Source organism: Mustela putorius, unplaced genomic scaffold (genome assembly GCF_011764305.1).
Source record: "Mustela putorius furo isolate JIRA1106 unplaced genomic scaffold, ASM1176430v1.1 tig00000145_pilon_pilon_pilon, whole genome shotgun sequence".
NCBI classification, from domain to species: domain Eukaryota; kingdom Metazoa; phylum Chordata; class Mammalia; order Carnivora; family Mustelidae; genus Mustela; species Mustela putorius.
Genome location: NW_025421294.1, coordinates 47,396,279 through 47,416,309, shown reverse-complemented (window position 1 = coordinate 47,416,309; position 20,031 = coordinate 47,396,279). Strand labels below are relative to the sequence as shown.

At 34.7% G+C, this 20,031-nt stretch overlaps 1 protein-coding gene across 3 annotated transcripts in view; it reads right to left on the bottom strand.

Annotated features, from left to right (window-relative positions):
• GABRB2 (gamma-aminobutyric acid type A receptor subunit beta2) overlaps nucleotides 1-20,031 on the bottom strand; it is a 238,042-nt gene that overhangs the window by 27,342 nt on the left and 190,669 nt on the right. For 2 of the 3 annotated variants that reach the window (XM_013064899.2, XM_004737679.3), the window contains exons 7-10: nucleotides 19,634-19,771; nucleotides 17,611-17,763; nucleotides 14,048-14,292; nucleotides 9,243-9,356 (exon numbers count right to left, since the gene is read on the bottom strand). In XM_013064899.2, coding sequence (XP_012920353.1) covers nucleotides 9,243-9,356; nucleotides 14,048-14,292; nucleotides 17,611-17,763; nucleotides 19,634-19,771 — 650 coding nt within the window. The remainder of the gene's footprint in view (nucleotides 1-9,242; nucleotides 9,357-14,047; nucleotides 14,293-17,610; nucleotides 17,764-19,633; nucleotides 19,772-20,031) is intronic. The other variant, XM_004737681.3, reaches the window with a different exon arrangement.

Below are 20,031 nucleotides of genomic sequence, written 5' to 3'. Positions count from 1 at the left end.
AATCTAGAGGAAAGGATGGGTTAGATGTATGGTATTACATTTAAATATTCCCAAATGGTCAGACCATCCAATTACTCACCACTGTTATTAAGTAACTCACATTTTCCCAATGACATTAAATGATACTTTTATTAATAATTTAATTTTCTAATGTTTCTAAGGCAATTTCTATGCTCTTTATTTAGATAGCACTGATTCAGTATTATATCACATTAATCACTCTGATTTTATAATTCATTTAAACTTCTGGTAAAGCTATTATTTTCTTTTTTTTTTTTTTCACAACCTGATTCTTCACATTTTTTTTTCTTCCAAAAAAAACTTTAGAATTGCTGTGTCAAAGTTCTAAAACAAACCACTAAAGATCAAAACTACGAAGGAAGCCATTGGTCATCCAATGGGATTACCCTAAACTCATAGAATAATTTAGAAATATACTGATTCTCTTAAAATGTTACCTTGTTTTAAAAAAATAAGTTTTTTTAACAAAGTTTTCTTTCATCAAAAACTTATTATTAGGGGCAGGTGGCTCAGTGGGTTAAAGCCTCTGCCTTAGGCTCAGGTTATGATCCCAGGGTCCTGGGATCGAGTCCCGTATCTGGCTCTCTGCTCAGCAGGAAGCCTGCTTCCTCCTCCCTCTCTCTCTGCCTGCCTCTCTGCCTACTTGTGATCTCTATCTGTCAAATAAAATAAATAAAATCTTTTTAAAAAAAATTATTAGTAGTAAAAGGGATCTTTTCTTTCCTGCCAATATTTTTATTATTATCTATATACTCTTTATATAGAAAAGCTGTGAAAACTTCCCTTTCTTTTTTTCTCATGTGGTTTCTAAAAATTTCTCCCACAATCAGTCTTTCCTTCCTTCCTTTCTCTTTCTCTCTCTTTCTCTCTCTCTCTTTTCTTCTTTTTTTTTGCTAAGTGTGAAACTTATTCCCCACTTTTTAAATATTCTTTATTTTCTCTCACATAATTTTCACTGGTTAGTAATTTTTACAAAATTAAATAATAGTGTGAATGGTAAGCATCCATTTCTTGTCCTTGCTTTGCTTTTCTACCCTAAGACAAAATGTAAGGGAGAGCTTTTTGCTAGATGAAGAGAAGTAAAGAAACAGCAAGAAAAATATCCATAATTTCCCAATTTTCTAATGTATTTTAAATTTACAACCAAAAATGAATACTGAATCCAAAAGATAACTTTGAATGTCTCTTGGGAATCTACTTAAAGGATGAAAAAATTTTCACTTCTTCAATGTAAATAATGTAAATTAAATATACGTATATATATACACACATATATGTATATTTACATATAGCAAATAACACTATAATTTTAAAACTATAATTTTATTTTGAGATGACAGTACGTGCTTATGTTGCAGCTTGCTTTTAATATTCTTTGGATTAAACTTAATATTTAAAGATTTTTTTTCTCCACTGAAATAGTCATTAATAAAATGAATCCATAGCTTATTTTCATATATTTTTGCTTTTTTCGATATGGTTTTGCCCCTGAAAGTATTTGCTTATAATGTTGGATGAGACTTAATGCTAAAGCCTTCTAGGCTGGAGTGGGGTTACGTTGTTTTGTCAGTTTTCTTTGTTTTTCCTTTGGTAATTGCTCTTTTTGTCTTCTCTTTCTGCTAGGATCAGTTTGCTAATTTATAGTTTCTAAGAATGTCATATATTTTATTTTCATATTCTGAGATCTTTGTATAATTACTTTTTATTTCACCTTTTAAAAGAAACAATAATTGTGCTTTTAAAAAATTTCTACTTTGGCCCTCTCTTTGCTTCTTTAATAAGCTTTTCCTTGATCAATTATTTCCCTGTTCTATTTTTTTTTTTAAAGATTTATTTATTTGTCAGAGAGAGAGCGAGCGAGAGCGAGCACAGGCAGACACAGTGGAAGGCAGAGTCAGAGGGAGAAGCAGGCTCCCTGCGGAGCAAGGAGCCTGATGTGGGACTCGATCCCAGGACGCTGGGATCATGACCTGAGCCGAAGGCAGCTGCTTAACCAACTGAGCCACCCAGGTGTCCCCCTGTTCTATTTTCTTAAAAGAACTGATTTATTTATTTATTTTAAATTTTATGTATTTACTTTTCAGACAGAGAGAGAGAGAGAGCGTGTGCACAAGCAGGTGGAGCAGTATGCAGAAGGAGAAGCAGGCTTCCCACCGAGGAAGGAGCCTGATGTGGTGCTCGATTCCTGGACCCTGGGTTCATAACCTGAGCTGAAGACAGACGATTAACCTGCAGAGCCACCTAGGCATCCCCAAAAGAACTGATTATTTATTTATTTGTTAAATTTATTTATTTTCAGCATAACAGTATTCATTATTTTTTCACCAACCCAGAGCTCCATGGAATCCGTGCCCTCTATAATACCCACCACCTGGTACCACAACCTCCCACCGACCCACTTCAAACCCCTCAGATTGTTTTTCAGAGTCCATAGTCTCTGATGATTCACCTCCCCTTCCAATTTCCCCCAACTCCCTTCTCCTAACACCCCTTGTCCTCCATGCTATTTGTTATGCTCCACAAATAAGTGAAACCGTATGATAATTGACGCTCTCTGCTTGACTGATTTCACTCAGCATAATCTCTTCCAGTCCTGTTCATGTTGCTACAAAAGTTGGGTATTCATCCTTTCTGAAAACAAAGAGGCAACCCACAGAATGGGATAAGATATTTGCAAATGACAGTACAGACAAAAGGTTGATATCCAGGATGTATAATGAACTCCTCAAACTCAACACACACAAAACAGGCAATAATATAAAAAAATGGGCAGAAGATATGAACAGAGACTTCTCCAATGAAGACATACAAATGGCTATCAGACACATGAAAAAATGTTCATCATCACTAGCCCTCAGGGAGATTCAAATTAAAACCACATTGAGATATCACCTTACACCAGTTAGAATGGCCAAAATTAGCAAAACAGGAAACAACATGTGTTGGAGAGGATGTAGAGAAAGGGGAACCCTCTTCCACTGTTGGTGGGAATGCAGGTTGGTGCAGCCTCTTTGAAGAACAGTGTGGAGATTCCCCAAGAAATTAAAAATAGAACTTCCCTAAGACCCTGCAATTGCACTCCTGGGTATTTACTCCAAAGATACAGATGTGAAAAGAAGGGCCATCTCTACCCCAATGTTTATAGCAGCAATGGCCACAATCGCCAAACTGTGGAAAGAACCAAGATGTCCTTCAATGGACGAATGGATAAGGAAGATGTGGTCCATATACACTATGGAGAACTGATTTATTTTTATGTTATTTTATTCCAATATTCTATTTTGTTAACTTATAATTGACCTTGATTAATTACCTTCTCCTGCTTCTTTTAGATATGTTGTTGATTTTTTTTTTAACTTTTGAATTGTACATTGAATTCACTTTTTAAAATTACTGGCTAGAAATATGTTTGAAACTATAACTTTCCCACCATTATTTTAATCACATCCCTTGGAATTAATTAGACAGTATTTTAAATTGCCATTATTTTCTAGACGTTTTTCAAATTATTTTTTATTGTATCTGACATGAGTTGTATAAAAATAAGGTTATATAACTAATAAACTTTACTAAATACATTACTCAGGTAATGTTTCTGATATTTTCTCTTTTTATTTCCTATCATTTTATTTGGATGCTGTTTCAAGTTTAATTTTATGAGTTGCATATAAATTATTAATCAATGATAACACTTTTATTTTGGATTGCAATTATTATAAAATATCCCTCAGTCGATATTTTTTACCTCCTTATTATAATGTAATAATAGTTCTAATATTAATACTATAGTCCTAATATTAATACTATGAAAAAGTAATAATATCCAATCCTCAGTTATCCTGATTTGTATTTGTATTTGCCTCAATTGTTTTTGCCTGTGACTTTACAAAGAATATTTCTCAATACCTTTACTTTAGAGGTGTCTCTAATAAATAACATTTTGTTGGGTTTAGTTGCTTAATTTAATCTAGCAATCTTACTCTTCTGATAGGTAAACTGATTAGGTGCTCTAGTTATATATAGCAGTTAAGACAAGCTTGGTCTATATCTATTGTCTTAATTTATTCTTTAAATTTCCTTTTAAATTGTCCTTATCCTTTTTTCTGACATCTAGCCTTTGCTACCTTACCTTCATTTTTCTTTATTTCCTTCCTATTATCTGAGGTTTGTATACGATGAATTGTCAGTTCATCACATGTATCCCAATCCTTAAACTTTCATGTTTCAGTGGATGCGACAAATCTGGGAGATAAAATGCAGATTTCTCAGCTGTCCCACTAAAAAGTGTGATTTATGATATCTCATAAATAAAGTGGAATCTACTTTTTTTTTAAAGATTTTATTTATTTATTTGACAAAGAGAGAGAGAGAGAGATCACAAGTGGGCAGAGAGGCAGGCAGAGAGGGGGAAGCAGGCTCCCTGCTGAGCAGAGAGCCTGAAATGGGGCTTGATCCCAGGATCCTGAGATCATGACCTGAGCCTAAGGCAGAGGGTTAACCCACTGAGCCACCCAGGTGCCCCTGGAATCTACTTTTTAAGCAAGCACCCCAGATGACCCTAATGTAGGCGGTCTATAGTGCACCCTTCAAGAAACACCATTGTAGTAATTGTAGTAATTGTAGCTATGTTAATTTTAAACATCCTTAATCTTCAACTTCTTGATTCATAAGCCCTAAAGAATAAATGTCGAGTCCTCGCTATGAATTAGGAAACAACACTTTATCCCTCTTCAAGAATACACAACCTGATTTATTCTTTTTATATAATATTTAGTATTTAGTTTTTTTAAATAATTGAATTATCTTTTACTCTATAACTCTAATTTTTAAAGCTATATAGCTTTAGATTGACATGCCGTCTTTAGTTCTGAATGCTAGCACACTGGCTTTTCCTGTTCTAAGGTTCCTTACTTGGACTACCTTTAATTGGAGCTAGACTTTTTTTTTTTTTAAAGATTTTATGTATTTATTTGACACAAAAAGAGAGAGAGTTCATAAGTAGGCAGAGAGGCAGACAGATAGAGGGGGAAACAGGCTCCCTGCTGAGCAGAGAGTCCAATGCGGGGCTCAATCCCAGGACCCTGAGATGACCTGAGCCGGAAGCAGAAGCTTTAACCCACTGAGCTACCCAGGTGCCCTGGAGCTAGACTTTTTTATTACGCTTTTTAAATAAGGTTTCGTGGATGCTCTATTTACTAAATCTTGAATACTGAGGATAGTTTATTTTCTTTTGCCTTTATCTATCAACAATAATATTCTTAGTTTATTCTTTTCTCCTCAGAGCCCTATAACATTTTTCCACTATTTTACAAAATTTAATATTACTATAGAGTAGTTTGAATCTTAACTTTTTTTTTTCCTTCCTTAGAAATAAGCTATTATTTCTGACTGGAAGTTTAGTAATGTCAGAAGGATATAACAAGGTGGTAATGAGATTATAATTTTTAACCTTGGAACCCAGTATACCCTTATGGCTTACCGATTAATTTCATCACAGATATGTATAAATATATAATGTCTAGCATTTTAGTTAAGAGTGTAGTCTGTAGTCATATTTTCTGTTCAACCATTTCTTAGCTGTCTAACCTTATGCAAGTTAATTACACTCTCTGGGTCTCAGTTCGTCATCTGCAAAATTATAATTACTACAACAAAGGATAATAATAAGAACTACATCATGTTGTAATATATGTAAAGTGTCTAAAAACAGAAAAGTTATTCAATAAGTATTCCTTATTATTATAATTATTGACATCAGATTTTTCCTATTCCATTTTATTCCATTCTATACTAACAACATGATTCTGCATGTTTAATCTCCTACCTGTTTTACATATTTATTATGTCTTTTTCTAAGTGGTTTTTCTCTCTGCATCTCTCTTCTCTCCATTTGGCACAATTTTCTACAATCTGAACTCTGTGTCACTGCATTGTTTTTTTTTTTGCCACACTTACTCTCTTTCTCACTGTTTACTATTTTCTAAGAAGATTGCTTTGTCTTCACTTTTGCCTTCTTAATCACCGCCTAGCACACCTTGTTTATCATCCCATCCATGATCTTTTGTTTCATATTCTCTTTCAATTTTTGGTGAGAAAAACTTTTGTTAGAGAAATTTTAATTTATCCTGAAGTATTTTTTTCCAGTAAGGGTTGTTATCTGTCTATAGCATCCTGAGTTCCTTTCCCTCTCTACCTGAGAAGACAGAGACAGAGTAATTTATAGTTTTCTTGTAGAGTTGCCATGCTGTTTCTTTGCTTAGACGCATCTCATGATCTCCCCATCTGCTCAAACATAGCTTGGGTGGATTTGTCTGGATTCTTCTTGCATGAATACTGGCTCTGCTGATTCATCTCTGTCTCTCTGCAGAGTTTCAGTTTGAGTTGAGTGTCGATTGTTTCTGTTCTGTTTTTCTACTGCCATGTTATTCTCTATGGCTTTTTTTTTTTCTCTCTATGGCTTTTGAATGGAGAGGACGTAGGTTTTGGTTTCTTCTACCTTCACTTCTTTAACACTTTTTCAGTTGGACACAGGCATCAGTTTTCTGTCTCTCTGCCATTTTAAGGGCTGGGTGACATCATGTATGTGTGTGTGTGTGTGTATGTACCGCCGTATTCTCATATGGTACTAGTAGATATGTCAACTACAGCAGAACTTTACTATGGAACAACTTGGCAATAATGTGTCACCATTTTCAAGGCACATACTTTTTTACCCAGAAATTCCATTTTAAACAATATATCAGGAATCAATGGTGTACAAACATGTCACCAATGGAATGCTTAGTGTTATTTATAATGGAAAACCACTTGGAAACAATTTAAATATCTAACAATAAGTGCTCATGACATAAATTATGGTACATATATCAATAAAATATCTTGTAGCTACCAGAAATGATGTATATTTATACTTGAATGTACAAAAAAGGAAGTGGAATATAGCAGTATGCAAAATAGGAGAGCATAATTCTTTAAATAAAAGTATGTCATGTGAATAAAAGGCAATGTTAACAATGATTATACCTGGGTGAGGAGGTATAGACAGTTTTCATTGTCTTTTATACATTAAAAAAATCATGAATTAGCTTTATAATTAGCTTAGTAATAGAACTAAGAAAAAAAATGAGAAAGATATACATTCTCTGTTATCTTCTCCAGAATAATAACTATTTACTGAGTGCCCTTTGTCTGGTACTATATAAGGTCCTTTATAGAATTATCTTATTTAACCCCCTCAGCAGCTCCATGAGGCAGAAATTAGTGTTTAGTTTTCAGTTGAGGAATCTGAAGGATGGAAAGGTTAAACATATCTAATGTCACATAGCTCATAAAAGACCATGCCTGAATGTAAACCCCGTTCAGTCTGATTCTAAAAGCCACCATTTCCCCAGCGGACTCTATTGCCTCTGAGGATTGTCACATACATTTTGATGTTTTTACAGGTCACAGATTTATTAGCTCATTATTCAAAGTTTTCAATGCCAGTCCTTATTTCATACACTAAATGTGAACTTAAAAGAGAACTCAAAGAACAGAATAAAGACATAACCACCACCAACAAAAAAGCATAAAAGCAGAAGACATTAAGATTCATACTTCAATGTAAATCATTGAACATTCTCTTTAACATAATGTTTAATGAAATAGGGAAAGAGTTCTTAGGAAATTAGGATCTAAATCGGTATTAGAGAGTATCAACAACTTTTTTAAGTCATCAACTGAAAAATTTAATGCACCAAAGAGGCAAATTGTCTTTAAAATATTCTCACAATCTGAGGATTTTCCTAAATTTTCATATAACTTTGCCAAGTCACTAGAACAATCATGCAGTATACTTCGGTTCTGGTTTTGAAAAATACAACATTCTTCAATTGTTTTCATTATAAACCCGAATTCCAACTGTCCAAAGTATATTTTCTAAATAATTAGCATTCTACCCAGAATACTGCCCAACCAAATCAGTCTACTTAAATTTCAACAAGAGTAGCTAGAGTTAAAAACAACAGCAGCAGCACAACACAAATGAAGTTGCCTAAGAGAACAGACACAGTAGGGGCCGGATGTTTAGGGGACTAGGACTAATTTAGTGATGGCAAAATTTCAAATATCTCTTCTCCTTGAATCTACCTAACACCACTTATCAGACTCTGTTACTATGCATACCACAACAAGTAATAAAGTTAAAAGACAGTTTAAAAACACCAAAACAGAGTAGTAATTCAATAGATAAACTATACCTTTCTCCCACCCCAAACGCAATAAAAATTTGGAATTAAGGAAACGAGTCAGAACAGTAAAATTAGAGAAGAACATGATACTCAGAGGATACAATAACAGCTTATCAAGCATCAAGTCCTCATAGGAAAGACTCACAGGCATTCACTATCATTCACTGCCTCACCAAGAAATAGAAATTTTTTAAAAATGCAGTTTGGATAAATTGTGGATGATAAGGTAGAATGGCGACAATTCTCATCCTCCTCCAATATGGAGGGTAATATGAATGACAATTTGCCAATTAAGAATTGCAAACACATGAGGAACTAAACTGTAAGTATTAGCCAAAAAAAAAAAAAAAAAAAAAAAAGAAGGGTTTTCTTTGGAATTCATTTAAGTCCAGGGTATAACAAGAAACAATCTTAATTATTGCCTTTTATCTATCATTATAACAGTGCCAAGTCCACCAAGGTAATAGTTATTTGTAAAATATATAACAATAAAGCAACAAGGACTTGATGCAAATATAACATCCCTAGGCATAAATTAATAATCATAAATACATCAAAAATCAAAAATACAGGTCCTTAAATTCTGAGTCAACCAATAGAAAGGATGTATAATTCTCCACCTATTCCACTAACCAACAGAACCACCGAGAAAACTAAGAAATGCCACAGTATATAATGATATTCTAGTCTCTCAGCACAAATGAAAAGGAATCTCAAAATACGAGGCACTTGGTTTCTTTCTCTAGCACAATAATAATGACTGAATGGAAACTCATTATAGTTATATTAAAAAAAAAAAAAAAAACCCAAAAACAAACAAACAGGAAAATCCCATTTGGGTCTCATGAAAACATTTAAGTTATTTCCAAGTCTCTGTGGATATAAGTCCATAGGTTATCTGCAAAGACCCCATACATTATTTTACAGGGAAGAGCTAAACAAATTGGCTCCAACAGAAATACAAATAAATGGATTAAAAACTGGCTATCTAACCGTATACAGAGAGAAATCGTAATTGGTAGTCCGTCTAGTTGGGGAGAGGTTTCCAGTTGGGTCCCACAAGGATCGATATTGGGTCCCATTTTGTTTAAAATCTTTATAAAAAATCTGGAAAACAAAGTAGAGAATGTGCTAATTAAGTCGACTGATGCCAGTAGTTTAGGATTTGTGGTTAAAGTAAATTGGATATTGATAAATGCTACTGGTCTTTAGAAAGACTGATGCTAACAGAGAGTAGGATTTTGAATTATCTGTATTTTTTTAATATATCATTAAAAAAAAAAAACTAATTCCAAGCACTAGAAATGAATAGATTTAAATGGTTTTAGTGGCTTTGCATAACAAAAAAATTAAGAACAATGGATAAAGGCAACACAGAGACTCACAACACCTATAAGAGCAGAATAAAGAACGGTCCCCAAATTGAGATCTTTTTGGCTTTATTTGGAAAACTGGTGGTTATGGGTCCCTCAAAGCAATTAAGGTATTGGAGGCTTTTCAGATTTGTAGGAGTCAAGGTGGTGAAACGGCAGGAGCAACTAAATTCTCAAATATACATACATTTGGTAATTGGCAACAAAATAAACAATGAACAACATAAAGCTTAAAGGAAGAAAGGAGAGTGGAAAACTTGAAGGCACATCAAGAAAAGGAAGTGAAATTAATCAAGAACCAAATTCTATAAGGAAACACACACACACACACAAAAATAGAAGAATGCTAGGGAAAATAGGAAGGGCTCTCCTAACACTAGGGTAGAGATTATATATATAAGACATTATAAATCTCTTTATATATATATATATATATATATACATATATGTTATTATTATTTTATTTATTATCTATTTTACTATTATCATTAATATATAATATTATTATTATATATTATATATGTGTATATATACATATAATTAAACAACTCCAGAAGACACTTGGAAAAAATATTATGTAGACTTCTTTTTGGTTTGAGGTTTATTTAAAATTCTTAGTAATTTAGAACCTAATTTGTTACATGAAAGTGATACAATGAAAGTGATACTGTTTGTTGGCTATGGACTCTCGTTTGTAAACAAATTTTTTTTTTTTAGGTGAAGTTAACTGAATTGAATATATGGACTAAGGTGGAATCAGCTTTTAAATTTTATGTCATTTTTGTACTTGTTAGCATAGCAGAATGTATGCCAGATAGACTGGAAAAGCCAGATTAAGTCTCAGAAATTTTATTAATTTTGTTATGCAACCTTGGGTATTTTATTCTCCTTAAGAGCCTTAGAGTTTGCATCAGTTGAATGACAAGATAAGAATTGTTTTAAGAGCTGCATATATTCTTGTTAAATTAAAAAGGTACAGGAAACCAGTACAGAGAAGAGATTGGAAAAATGTGGAAGTATGTCCTTGAGTAACAGTTGGCTCCCACCTGGCTAGGTTTCCCATAGTCATCCCTCCCTAACCTCAGGACAGAGCACAGTTTAAAAAAATCACTTTAGATGATCTGACAAGCTGTCTGTGTCTCTAGGAAACCATCAAGGGAAGCTAAAAAGGTCAATCCCTTTTCTAGTGACTGATTTTTCCAGAGCATCCAACAATACTTAACTGATTATTTGTGCCCCAGCTTTAGGGAAAAGAAAGAAAGAAAGAAAAAAAAAATTAGAATTACAGTTGAAAAGAAGGGACATTCTTGATGTGGCATTATTCATGATGCCAACACAAAAGAAAGTGATGTGCAATCAGAGCCCCAAGTAGATCTCTAACTCTTCATGCTGGCTTCAAAACAAAAAAAATAGAGGAGTATGGAATGTGAGCTGGTCACTGTTTTGTTTTAATTAAATCAAGATGGTTCTAAGTATTCTGGCCTAAGAAATGATAAAGTTTGCAGGTGGTTTGCTATAGATTTTATAGCTAATATGTGTTGAAAATTATTTCCTTGCATTGACTTTAAAACTTCTAACATGAAGCATTCCTCTGTAGATAGTACTCTCTTTCAGGAATGGGACTGCTCCTTATATGCTAGATATTTACTCTGTAAAATACACAAACAAGCATTGGCTATATGTCTGGAGACTGTAAATTTTACTTTAAAAAGTGATAATTCCTATTATTTACAATATTTTAATATTTTATTACTATTTATCACTTACAGAGTGTTTGCCATATATTGAGGACTATGTTATCCTCTCTACATATTATCATGAACAATCTTCATAATAACTTATGAGAGAGGAATTAACCCCATTTTTATGGATAAGGAAACTGAAGGGTCAGAGATGCTTGCTTGCTTATTTGTTTGTTTAGTATGTATAGTCACACAACTGTAAATGGAGGGTAAATGCTGGAACTGACTACAAAATACTTGTTCAGAACCGTTGTGCTAATTATAACTTCTGATGTCTTGACATTACACATCTTGATTGAAGATAGTGGAGAAACCACTTGCATGAGGACAAGCATCTTATATTTTTCTGGGCCTCAGTTTCCTATGCTTGACACTACAGGATTGGACTACAGCAGGGTTGTTTAACATCAGCATCATCGACATTTGGGGCTGGATAGTTATTTGTTAGGAGGAGGCTGTTTAATCACAGAAGGATGTCTGGAGCATTCTTGGTCTCTATTCTCTAGATACTGGGAGCAGTTCCCTCCTCCCAGTTTTGACGATCCAAAATATCTGCACACATGGCCAAAGATGCTCTGGGGGGAAAAAAAATCACCCGTTTTTTGAGAAACACCATACTAGAAGAGCTCTGATATATTTTTTGTTTTCTCATATTCTATGCTTGGAATTGTGGGTTCAACTTCAGCCAAGAGGATGGGCTGTGGCTTTTCACCACTGTGGGGTATTTGCTCAGTGAACCATTCTCTATCTCGGTCTCAGTACATTGAATTTAAACTCTGAAGCTCTCCAGGTTCAGTTTGCTATAAAACTGCCACTCTCTGGCTTTTAAATTTATCATCTAAATGCAAATTGGTATAAAAAAAATAGGGTAGATGAAAGTGAAAAGAGATCAGATGTTATCTTATTAAGTCAGCATTTCATTAGGCAATTGATTTAGATTCATTTCAAAATGCAGTCCTATGAGATAGTTTTATTTATTTATTTATTTAACTAATGCTACTATATCAGAAAAATCATCGAATGGATTTATAAAGTATTCTTTCATTTGACAGCTTGAGAGAACCATATGCTAGGTTGGAACCTATCGACAGATTCTAATAAGTGAAAACTCAGGCACTGTAAAGAAATTGACAATTTTCGAGACCCATGGTTCATTAACTTTCAAGGGTCATACTTAAAATATGCATTATTAAAAAATCATCTCCCAGAGAAGGAGTGTCTTCTCTTAGAGAATAGCCCCCTGCCTCCCAAAAATGAGACCTATGGATATGTAAAAACAGCGAGTTAGAAGGTTTCATTGGGTTTGTTCTAAATAAAATTCAACTGTAGAGATTATTTATGGTGTGCTATCCTTGGAAATCACTTGAAGATAGAAATATTAAAATGTCAATTAAATAATGATTGATATGGTTAATAATTCTAGATGGTTTAAAAGTATTATTACTCTCCTTGTTTCATCACAGTGAACTATTTATTAAATTTAACACTATGCACACTACTCTATAAACACTATTTACAGCAGATATTAAAATAGACCTTTTTAAATCTATTTTGAAGGATTTAAATTTGGACTATGGGAAAATACATATATAAATATTCTTTGTAAATTATAAAAATTTATAAAAATAAATTATATTAAATATAAATATTAAACACACACATAAATATTCTGTTTAATACAGAGAGTTAGATAAAGGAAGCCAGGTGAAGTCACATTTGGGTAGTAAAAAGGGACAGATCCACTGGGACTGATGTCAAAAACCTCAAAAGGGAGATTCTAAATCTTGACTGCAAATTAGAATGACATTTGAAGAATTTTTAAAAATTATGATGCCCAGCCATATTCTAGTACATTCAAATAAGAATTTCTGGGAAAGGAATCAGGCTTCAGTATTTGTTAATGCTCTCACAGTCAGTCAGTTTGGCACCCAAGGTTGAGAACCATTGCCTTAAAGTTTAAACAGGGTTTACAACTGTATGGAAATTGTTCTTTGACTAGGTGTAACTTAAGCAAGTTGGCAGTCTCCTACAGTCATGTGCTTCAGTGATCTTAAGTGGTACATGTGCAAGGCATTAAGTGATTATCTGTCACTGAGGGAGAAAATTATTCTTTCTCCCCTCCATTATCTTTCTATCCTCTGATGACTTCAAAGAGAAAAGACCTCATCTGTTGCTGGTGGCTCTTTAATACATCTCTGTACTTATTTATCTCCCTTTCAAATCAAAGAATAGGCTCAGGCCCAGGGTCTTCATCTAGTATAGCCTAGAATTTAATAACCATAGTTTCATATTTCTCACTTAAGATTGTCTTCCAGCAAGTAATACTGATTTAAGTGCTATAAAATTTCCTTTGTTGGTTATTTAAAGGGAGCAAATGTAAATAAACATAAAACAAATAATAGTACACATTATACTCATATATGGAAAAAGTCACAAGGGTAGTTCTTAGATGACTATGCTTTGGGCAACCCTACTGTTAACGTAAGGGGTATCCAAATGTTGTATCATGAGTTTGGGCCATAATTGTGCCTCCACCACTAATTAATTTTATGATTTTGGAAAAACTACCCATTCTCTTCTCTGGGCCTCATTTTCCTCATTCATTAAACAAGGCCATTAACCTATATTGCTGGCGTTCTTCTATAAGCTTAGGAAGCAAGTAGGGCTTGCCCTCTGAATTTACCTTGTTGACATCCAGGCGCATCTTCTCATTGTTGGCACTGGCAGCTTTCTCAGCTGCTTTCTTTTGGCGTTGGGGTCCCCTCCCAAAAAAGATGTAGTTGACCAAAGCATATTCCAGAAGGGCCATGAAAACAAAGACAAAGCACCCCATCAGGTACATGTCAATGGCCTTCACATAGGGGATTTTAGGGAGCGTCTCCCGCAGGTGGGTATTGATCGTGGTCATTGTAAGGACAGTTGTAATTCCTGAAAAAAAAAAAATGACAGAGTTAAAAGAATAACATCCCTGCTTCCTTGCTGTTTTCATCATAGTTGCAAAGGTTTATTGTACTCTTTCACTCATTCATGTATGCCACAAAATACTTTCTGGGTATTACATACCTGTGCTGTGATAGACCCTGGAGGCCATTTAAATCATGAATTTATAGTAAAATTAATCACTTGGAAACTTTTCCTTTATTTATATTTTTATATTTACAGTTAGATATCTGGTGAGGGGCTAGAGATGTGAATTAAATGCCACGGCAGATGTCTGTATAGGGTGAATGTTGAGGATATTGAGAAGACCCTAGGTGAGCCTCATGATGCAGCAGGAGAGGTCAGGAGATGGAGACTCTGGATCTGAGTCCTGAAGGACGAGTGGGAGATACCCAAGCGATCAAGGATTTAGAGCTCAAGGTGTGGTAGAGAGAGATTTTATAAAGGTATGTTTTGTGTGTAGAGGAGAAAGAATATGGTCCATCAAAACCATTTCAAGGAAGTGAATGGGGTACATTATAGGATATGATGGGAAGCATGGTGAGGAGAGTGAAGATTAAGTAATGCTGCATAATGGAGAGCCATATATACAGAGCCTAACTGGGGAGTCTGAACTTAAAACCGAAGGTGAGTTGGGGCCATTGACCAGCTTCAAGCAGGGAAGCAAGGTACAGATTGTGTTTAGGACAATCACTCTGGTACTCATGTGAATGACAGAAGGAAAGCATACAAGACAGGAATGAAGAATACCAGCTATTAGTTTTTCAGAATTATCTAAGTGATACAGAGAAAATAAATTAAAATAATCACAATAGTACTGAAATGAGTGAATGCATTGTATAGATAATACAGACAAATGACTATAAAAACATCAAAGCTGGAAATGATGGATAACAGAGAGGTCGGTGTGTAGCCCTTGTGTTTCTGGATTGGGCAGCTGGGCACGTAATGCACAATAAACAGCATAGAAGCATTTTAAGATTTTTAAGATTATGGGACATGGCATACTGGGTCAGGTTATAATTGTTCATTCCACTGAGTGGTCATCACCAAGAGTGAAGAGTAGTTTCCCTCTACAATTGGAAGGTATGCTGGGTAAAAGCACTGGGAGTCCAAAGTCCTGAGTATGGTTTTGCAGCAAAATAATGATGTAAAAATAGAGCCCAGAGATCAAGATCACACAGATGGGAATTGTATGATCAACATTTGAATAGGGATCTTTCTGACTCAGAAAGCGGAGTTAAATTTCATGTCTATGATTTTTTGGAAGTATAAGTTCTCTGATTTAATTTTGTTGCTCTAAAAAGATAATTTTTGTATTGTTTTTCTACATGCTCATAAAATAGCTATAGAAAAAATAAATTTGCCCATATAATTCTGAGCAGGGCCAGAAAAACTCTTTTTGCTTTAGGTATTTTAGAATTTTTGTATCTTTTTTATAATATCAGTCATTTTGAACACTTCCCAGTTTCATTTATCTTTTCATTATTTCAACTGCAGGGTACTCTGTTCAACATGTATGTCATAAAACTGACAGTGCTGATTTTGCTTTTTATCTTAATCTTATTTTAAGATATTTCTGACCAAGGAAAAATTACTCACATCAAAAGGCATTTTACAAATTTCTTTTAAAAAGTGAATAATTTATTATTCCTGTAATAAACATAAAAATGACATCAGACTCTTCACTTTGGAATAAAAGGATATTTACAAATTCCATTCATTACTTTATTCAGCAAATATTTACTGAACATCATTCATTGTATGAGATATCACAGGTATAATGGAAGCAAAATTAGATATGGACCTTTCTTCAATGTATCTTTCAATACCATGAAGAAAAAGGACATCACAAACCAAATAAATATAAATTATAACTGCACTGGTCTACAAAAGGAAGTTCTCTAGTATTTAAGAGAATATATCACAGGGCACCAGACCTAGTCCAGGAGGTCATTACTTCTCCTTTCTGTTCTTGAATCACCACAATCTAATCTTAACAGAGCAGCCAGAGTTATCCCTTTCAATCTGAAATCAAATCGTGTCACGTCTTCACTCAGTGACTCTCTAATTTCATTCAGAATAAGAGCAAAACTTTCATCATGACCCTGGAACTGCTTCATAATCTTGCAGTTCCCTCTCTCCAACATTATCTTGACCCCTGAACTCTCTCTTGCTTTCACTTCACTGGCCACCTTGCTGACATCCTTGGCACTTTCCTACCTCAGGTCATTTGTAGTCGGCCAGAATATTCCCATCTAGACATTTAAGTGAGTTTGTCTCCTTGAAGTCTTAGTTTCATTGGTAATTTCTGAATGGAGTTTACAATGATTATTGTAAACTGCACCCTCTGGCATATCCAACCCTTACCTTGCGTATTTCCCTCTATAGACATACTGTATTACATAGCTCACACATTATAAGCAAAATAAATTTATTGTCTTTTTACTGCTACCGTATCTTCCAGAAGAGTGCTGCTTTATCTCTAGTGTCTAATATGCTTGGCACATAGTAGGTGTTCAACAAATATTTGTGGAATGAATAAATGAATGACTTCTCTAAGGAAGTGATGATTGGATTGGGATATCACAGTGGAGGAGTTAACAGCCCAACATTTTAAAGGGCTTAGTCAGAAATTGAAATAATAAAAATTGTGTAAAAGATCATAATTTACTATATCTGAAGTTAGTACCATAAAAAATGTTCATGAAATATAATTTATTCTCTTCCTCTGGTGTTATAAGGGGGAAAAAAAAAAAGCAAGCATAAGATAAACGATGCTGTGAATAATTTCCCAGCAATCTTACTTTGTTGTCTTCTGTCCTCTACCATGCTACTCCAAAATCTTAATAAGACTTTAGAAGTCTTTTTAGTTATCTGATAGTTACATAATACATTTCCTTGTCTTCAGCTCAGAGAGATTAAAAAAAAAAAAAAGATGGAAGGGAGCTCTTTCCAGGTAAGGAAGCACCAATGCAAATTAAACAATTATCAGGTAGTATTACATGAACTATGCTTCAATAAAAATATCAAATTGATGGGAATAATTTCATTACTTACTGTTATATGGTTAACTAAATTTGACATGAAAGAGTTTTAATTTGTATTTAATTGATTTAATGCTGAATCAGATAACCCAAAGTCTCACAGCCAAATTCTTGTAATGCGCACAGTCCAGTCTTGTCATGCATCATAAATACCAGGGTAAGGAAAGGATGTGAGTGGACGTGCATGCACATACACACACAAGCACACACATGTAGACACACAGAGTCAAGCTCCATAAGCAGTTAGAAAATGGCCTACCTAATGCCACTCTTGCAGCTGATGCATCATAATTAATCCAGAAGGACACCCAGGAGAGGATAGTGATCAGGATGGAAGGCATGTATGTTTGCAGAATAAAGTAACCAATGTTTCTCTTAAGCTTAAAGCTGAGGGACAACCTGGGATAGGAACCTAGAAAGGCAATTTTAGAACGTCATCATTATCAATCAATATTTATAGATAGTTTCCCTTTAAGGTCCATAAGTAGTTTGTATATCTTTCTTAAATTCAATTTTAGCTCCTGGTGAAGGGCACTTTCTTCTGCAAAAGTAGTATGAGAACACCGGGCTTTTAATTAGCAAGAGTCACTCGGTGTTGAGTACACCCACACTCCTGAGTAATTAAAAGAATTCCAGCTCTTCCCTGTTCAGCCTCCGGCACTGGATCAAAGACACTCATTCTCTACAACTATGAAGATAAAATAGTTTGGTATAGCCCCTTTGTTCCCCCTCAGCTGTTTCTCAACAAGGCTATCCTGTAAGATTTTTTGGTTTTGTATGTAAGAATAAGGCTGCAAAGTCTGATCATATTTTAGTAATTTCTTCCCAAGCCCCAGAATTCACTGTAATTCCAGGATCAATGACACGGCTTCAGGTATACAGCAACTCCCTAAAGTTCTGTGAAGGTTTTCACATGTATGGATCACACTTGTTTCTAATTCCATTGATTCCACCAGAGTGCTAAAGGGATTTCTGACCCATCGAACAGCGGAGAATCACTGGTTTCAAAGGATATTTATAAGAGACGAAACTAAAGGATCAGATTCCTGTAGCTAGGTCCTTCTATTGTGATGATCTGGGGAATTTCTCTTTAAAAAAGATATGTAGGGGCGCCTGGGTGGTTCAGTGGGTTGCCTTCGGCTTGTGTACTCAGGGTCCTGGGATCCAGCCCCGCATAGGGCTCTCTGCTCGGCAGGGAGCCTGCTTCCTCCTCTCTCTCTGCCTGCCTCTCTGCCTACTTGTGATCTCTCTGTGACAAATAGATAAATAAAATATTTTAAAAAATAAAAAAGATATGTAACTGAACATAGTCTTAGAATATAAAAAGTCACATTGATTAATAGTGTGTGGGGGGAGTGATATTCTTACTAATAGTGAAATAAAGCCTATCTAGCCATCTTGGGCTCTATTAAGTGTCATAATACTGAAGTAAGAATATTTCAAGTATGAATTCATTTCTACAGTATTAGGGATCCAGAGGACTTCACATTTAGGAAAAAGTTTCTGTTGTTTATTTTTTAAAGCTAGAAGCTTCGTGTTCTTACGAAGTCATACAACTTTTACTTGAAGTAGCTTGCAGGAAAGAAAGTGCCTGAGTCCTTAGGATTAAAATGTATAGTTACAGTACTAGTTATTTCTGTGCCTGGGGAAATCATAAAAAGAAATATTTGTGTGGGTTTATTGTTTTTTTCCCCGTTAATGAGTATGTAGCAAAGTATTACTTTCCTGAGCTTTTTTTTGTTGTTAAAATTTTGTGCTGATGGAACCAAATTTGACAACCTAAAGCCTCGATGCTGGAAGAGGAACATTGGAAAAGCATCAGGATAATCTCAACATCTGGAAGGGCTTTTAGCTCCAAAACAAGAGGTAAGGTTACATAAAGAAATTCTTATCTTTGAGGAAAATGTGGAATTCTCTTCCTGACTTGACTCTTCCCAGTATTTTTCAAAGGATTATAAGGAGTACTGTAGAATGCATAAAGTTGGGGAAACAACTCTGACCTGGGTCTTTATTTCTCCTTGTGTTCTGTCTCTAACCATTAGTCCATTCTTGGTAGATGAGCAGAGTAGAACTAACCCCCTCAGCTTTGTTGGGAGTGGCTCCTGGGGAAAAAGTGCATGGTTCCCAAATGAGTAATAAGCTTGATGGGGTTCTGAAAGTTTGCAGCAGATCTAAATCTTCTAGTCATCATCTTTCCCTGGGGCCCAGTTGTGATAAAAATAGACTCTTTTGCAAATTATGTGGAAGCCCCTTTTCCCTTAACCCGCTTCCCTGATACAAACCTGTGGAAAAAACGACCTTCTTGGTGATAAGTTTGTAATCCACAATAGAGAACTGTGGAAGTTCAATCTTTGTTACTCCTGTTACTGCGTTATCATCCCCACGCCAGTAAAACTCAATGTCGTCTGTGGTATATCCATCTGTAAAAGAAATCACACACATACACACACGTATACAGATACACAAAACAAACAAAACAAAACAGAAAAAAATACTTGTTTAAAAGATGAACTATGTTAATGGTAACAGCCACAGCTAAAGGCTACTCTATTGGGTATCTCGCTAAGCACCTGAACTATATTACATTTAGTTTTCCCAACAGTCTCCTGAGAGGAATATAACTAAGCTCACTGGTGGCTGTAAAGGTTTAGTAAAATTAACAGCTTGCAAGTAGGAAATA